Source organism: Chrysochloris asiatica, unplaced genomic scaffold (assembly GCF_000296735.1).
Source record: "Chrysochloris asiatica unplaced genomic scaffold, ChrAsi1.0 scaffold00078, whole genome shotgun sequence".
In the NCBI taxonomy this organism is placed as follows: domain Eukaryota; kingdom Metazoa; phylum Chordata; class Mammalia; order Afrosoricida; family Chrysochloridae; genus Chrysochloris; species Chrysochloris asiatica.
This window is the reverse complement of record NW_006408596.1, coordinates 1,008,991-1,013,539: the sequence shown is the minus strand read 5'-3', so window position 1 is coordinate 1,013,539 and position 4,549 is coordinate 1,008,991. Positions and strand designations below refer to the sequence as shown.

The 4,549-nt window shown below is 48.7% G+C and overlaps 1 protein-coding gene across 1 annotated transcript in view; it reads left to right on the top strand.

Annotated features, from left to right (window-relative positions):
- Positions 1 to 4,549, top strand: part of DNAH10 (dynein, axonemal, heavy chain 10) — a 210,003-nt gene that overhangs the window by 169,415 nt on the left and 36,039 nt on the right. The window contains exons 53-54 of the mRNA XM_006865476.1: positions 2,653 to 2,850; positions 3,996 to 4,157. Coding sequence (XP_006865538.1) covers positions 2,653 to 2,850; positions 3,996 to 4,157 — 360 coding nt within the window. The remainder of the gene's footprint in view (positions 1 to 2,652; positions 2,851 to 3,995; positions 4,158 to 4,549) is intronic.

The following is a 4,549-nucleotide window of genomic DNA, read 5'->3' as shown; positions in this document are numbered from 1 at the left end:
GCCCTGTATCTAACAGTGTTTTTCTGCTATTCATAAGGTTTTCAGTGACTAAAGGTTCAGATATACTTTGTCACTCTTTCTTCCTAGTCTGTCTTTGTCTGGAAGCTCATCTGAAAACTGTCCACCATGGGTGACCCTGCTGGTATTTAAAATACCAGTGGCATAACTTTCAGAATCACAGCAACTCACAAACCACCACAGTATGACAAACTGACAGACAAGTGGTGGCCGTTTGGTTTTAAGTGGAAACTGTCACTTTAAATTATGTGCTACAACTGACTAATTCCAACTGGGCTGCAAAGCCTAGATGTTTATTCTTAGCCTCTTTATGGGGAAAGTTTGCCGGCTCCTGATTGAAAGGAAATAAAGTAGTTCTCAGTCAGTGCTGGATTTGTCTCTCGAGTTTCAGTCCCGCAAGACCTTGATTTTTATTTCAGTCTGATGTTGTTGTTGTTAAGTGCCGTGGAGTCGGTTCCACCCCGCAGTGACCCTGTATAGGGTTTCCACGGAGCAACTGGTGAGCTTGAACCACTGACATTGCAGTTCAGCACATTCATTCTCAGTACCACTTGTTAGTCTCTGACAAAAGGAAGAAAATCAGTTTCTCTTCAGGGAAAAGCTTTTTCCCTCAGTCTGAAGCAAAAACGTAATGACCCCAAGTGACCGGTTAGGTACATAGTAGTGTCAACCTCATTCAGTAAATAAAAAATAACTAGTGCCTCATAGCCACTCCTTGGAAAACCTATTACAGGGTCACTGTGGGTCAGAATCAACTCAGTTGCACTTACAACAACAACAACAACCTTGGTGCATGCAGACGTATTAGCTGTAATCCTAATGTCATGGTTCGGGGAGGAGGGCTGAAAGAATGATGGTCCTTTCATGCTGTAACTTGGGGTTGACAGTCTTTCTGTAGAGGGCTTTGCAGCCATCTGGTCTCTACTGTAGTTCCTCAGCTCTGCTTTTGTATCATGCAAGCAGTCAGAGAGCGTGCATAAAACATGGGTGTGGCTGTATGCCAATGAAACTCTATTTACAAAAATGGCTGATGGGCCAGATTTGACCTGTGGGCTTCAGTCTGCCAACCTCTGATAGAGCGGACCCAAGTTTTTATAGATGTGCTAGCAATTTCCATATGTTGGCACTCAGATTGAGGAGCCCTGGTGGTGCAATGTTAAGTGCTGAGTGTTGACTGAAAGGTAGGCGGTTCGAACCCAACCACGTGTCTGCTCCATGAAGATTTCAGTGTTAAAACACAGCATGGAATTTTCTTAGAATATAGTCCAGGGAATTGGGATGACTGTGCCCAAAAGTGTGGATACTTTCAAGGCAGTGTTTTTGAGGCTGTGAATCTGGCCTGTGGACTGTGGTGCAGACAGTTAACACGCTTGGCTGTTAATCAAAAGGTTAGAATTTTGCATCTACCCAGAGGCACTTTGGAAGAAGGGTCTGATGATCCACTTCTGAAAACTCAGCCATTGAGAACCCTCTGGAGCCCAGTTCGACACCATGTCAGCTGGTTGGATTTTACTCCATTAAGGCTCAGGGCTGCAAATTTTGCATGAATTGGTTTTTGGCTTAGTCCATCCTTCATTTTAGTAAAAACGATAGATTCTGCTCTGCAGGAACTGTGTTTCCCAATCTGACAAACGGGGCAATGTGACCCTAGCATTTGTTGTCTAGAATGTTCCTTAGAAGTCAGGACTGTGAGACTTCCTCTCTCACACTTTGAACATGTTATCAGAAGGGACCAGTCCCTAGAGAAGGACATTATGCGTGGCAAATTAGAGGGCCAGAGAAAAAGAGGAAGACCCTAGTGGGATGGCTTGAAGCAGCGGCAGCACTGGGTTCGAGCATCATTGAGGGGAAGGCGCGGGACCAGGCAGCTTTGTGTCCTGTTGTGCACAGGGTTGCTATGAGTTGTCACCGACCTGATGGCACCTGACGACAACAACAACAACACCCTGTGTTCAGCCCTGGCACACACTGAGTATGCCTGAACAACCCCACCCAGTCCCTAGATGTTGTTCATCAGGGTTAGATGCAGCAATCTCTCCTGAAATCTCAAGTCCCTCCTGCCACACTCTTTTAAAAAGAAAATTGTTTTAATAGTAAAATACATACAACGTGTTTGTTGTGATTTGAGTGAACCCTGAGGCATGGTGCCCCCATGTGTGTTGCAGTAGAACTGCCTCATGGGGCTGAGCTTTCAGAAGTGGAGACAGCCAGGCCTTTCTTCCAAGGTGCCTTTGGGTGGCCTGGCACCTCCAGCCTTTTGGTTAGTAGCTGAGCTCTTGAATCATTTATGCTTCCCACCCAGGGATTCTGAGGATGATGTCCAGTTTTTTCTGGTACCCGTTTCTGCATGTACATTGTAGTGGGATCAAAAAGAGCCATCACCATGTCCTGTTTCCAAAACACCTTGTCTCCTCAAATCCCCCATCCACCCCCACCCCCACTGCAGCCTACTCACCAGTGTAGACACATCTCCCAGCAGGAGAGACTGAAGTCACTATCTGTGCTACCAGGGAAATCGGCAGCCTTCCTGAAGTGCAGGGACCATTTCCAAGGCTCAGAAAAGTCGCTGGCACATGACAACCTCTGCTTTGTTTCTTTCCTTAAGAGTTGCCTCTGTCACTCCTTCATCTCCAGGGGACAACCCGATGATCCCAGTGGAGAACATGGAAGAGCTGGTCAAGCACATTGTCTTGGTCCACGAATCTGTGGGCGAGTTCAGCAAACAGTTTCTGCAGAAACTCAGGCGCAGCAATTATGTCACTCCCAAGAACTACCTCGATTTTATTAACATGTACTCGAAGTTGCTGGATGAGAAAACTCAGTATAACATAGGTAAGACCTGGGATGGGACACGGACCCCTGGTGACACAGTGTCAGGCTGCTAACTGTAAAGTCAGTGGCTCAAACCCAACAGCCACTCCGAGAGAGAAAGCTGTGTGGACCTGTATCCGTAACGACTGGCTGTTGTTAACTGCTGTTGTGTTGGTTCGACTCATAGTGAGGAGCGGGTGGTGGGTTTGAACTGTTGCCCTTGCAGTTAGCAGTCCAGTGCTGATCCAACAGTGCCACACCAGGACTCCCCATAAGGATCACAGTCTGGGAAGCCCTATGGGGCACTCGAATTCTGCTGTAGTGTGCCTCTGAGTCGGAATCCACTCGGCGGCAGTGGGTTGGGAGTTTGGTCGGCTTTGCGGGGGCGCTTTGGCTGCCAGAATTGATGCCTTGATTCCTGGAGTCAAGCGGTGGTCTTTTCTGCAAGTGGATGTTCCTCATCAAGACCAGGCACTCAGGAGTGACGCAAGGCCAATGTGTTCTGAGTGTTGCTTTGTAAGAATCATTCTTTGTGGGTTGGGCCCTGGCTGCTGCTTATTTTGTTTTTATTTTCTAGCTTGGGCCATGCACTTTATAACTCTAGATTTTCCTTGAATTGGACTTTTTGTCAGCTGCACTGTGCTGGTGAAAAGTGCTTTTAAAATATGAGCTGGCTGGGGCTATTGGCCGGAGTCCTTGGAAGGCACAAGCAGTTACAAGCTCAGCTGCCAATTGAAAGGTTGATAGTTCAGATCTAGCTCGAAGTTCCCTGGTGATCTCCATGTGAACCATCACAGCCTCAAAAACCTGTGGAGCCCAGCTCAGCTCCGACACCCATGGGTGCTGTGAGTCAGAATCAACTCCGTGGCAGCTGGTCTGCTTTTTCTTTGGGAGCCAAGAGCAGCACCGTTTTCAGAAAAATCTTAATTTGACCAATATCATCCTGTCTTGAAGGCACTGAATTATTCAAAGAAAGGGGCTTCAAAAAGTTTGTGGAAAGAAACATGGAGTTAAAAGATCATGTCCCCTCACACATGACATAGAAATGATTCTCTTGTGTTTGTTTTTGTTTTCTATGAGCACAAGTCGGACAGACCACAGGGCGGCCTGGTGTTTCCGAAAGAAGTGCCACCTCATGGTGACACGTGGCCACTCTGTCTTTGCAGCTCAGTGCAAGCGCTTGGAGGGTGGGCTGGACAAGCTGAAGGAGGCCACCATCCAGCTGGACGAGCTGAATCAGAAGCTGGCCGAACAGAAGATCGTGCTGGCGGAGAAGTCGGCTGCTTGCGAGACCCTGCTGGAGGAGATCGGCACCAACACAACCATTGGCAAGTGCCTGGTCTCGGCATTGGGGACCCAGCCCCCTGGGCGGGGAAATGTCACTCCTTGGTGAGAGGACACACAACAGCAGGTTGATTGCACAAGGACATCTCACTCTGTGTGACAAGTGTTGTGCAGGGGATATAGAGGGGCTTCCAAAAGGGGGGACTGCTGAGCTGGGCCTGAGTGAAACTGGGGAGGTGAGAAGGAGGCAGAATGGGGCTTAGTGGCCAGGAAGGTGGGAATGGCAGCAGGTGGTACAAGATGGCCAGGAAAGGAAGGCCAGGGTGAGCACATCAGTCCTGTGCCCAAGTCGCAGCCCATGTGTCCCATCCTGGCCCCAGCCCAGGCTGACAGCCTGCGCACCCCTCATGCTCCAGCACCCCCTGACCTCTCCCCC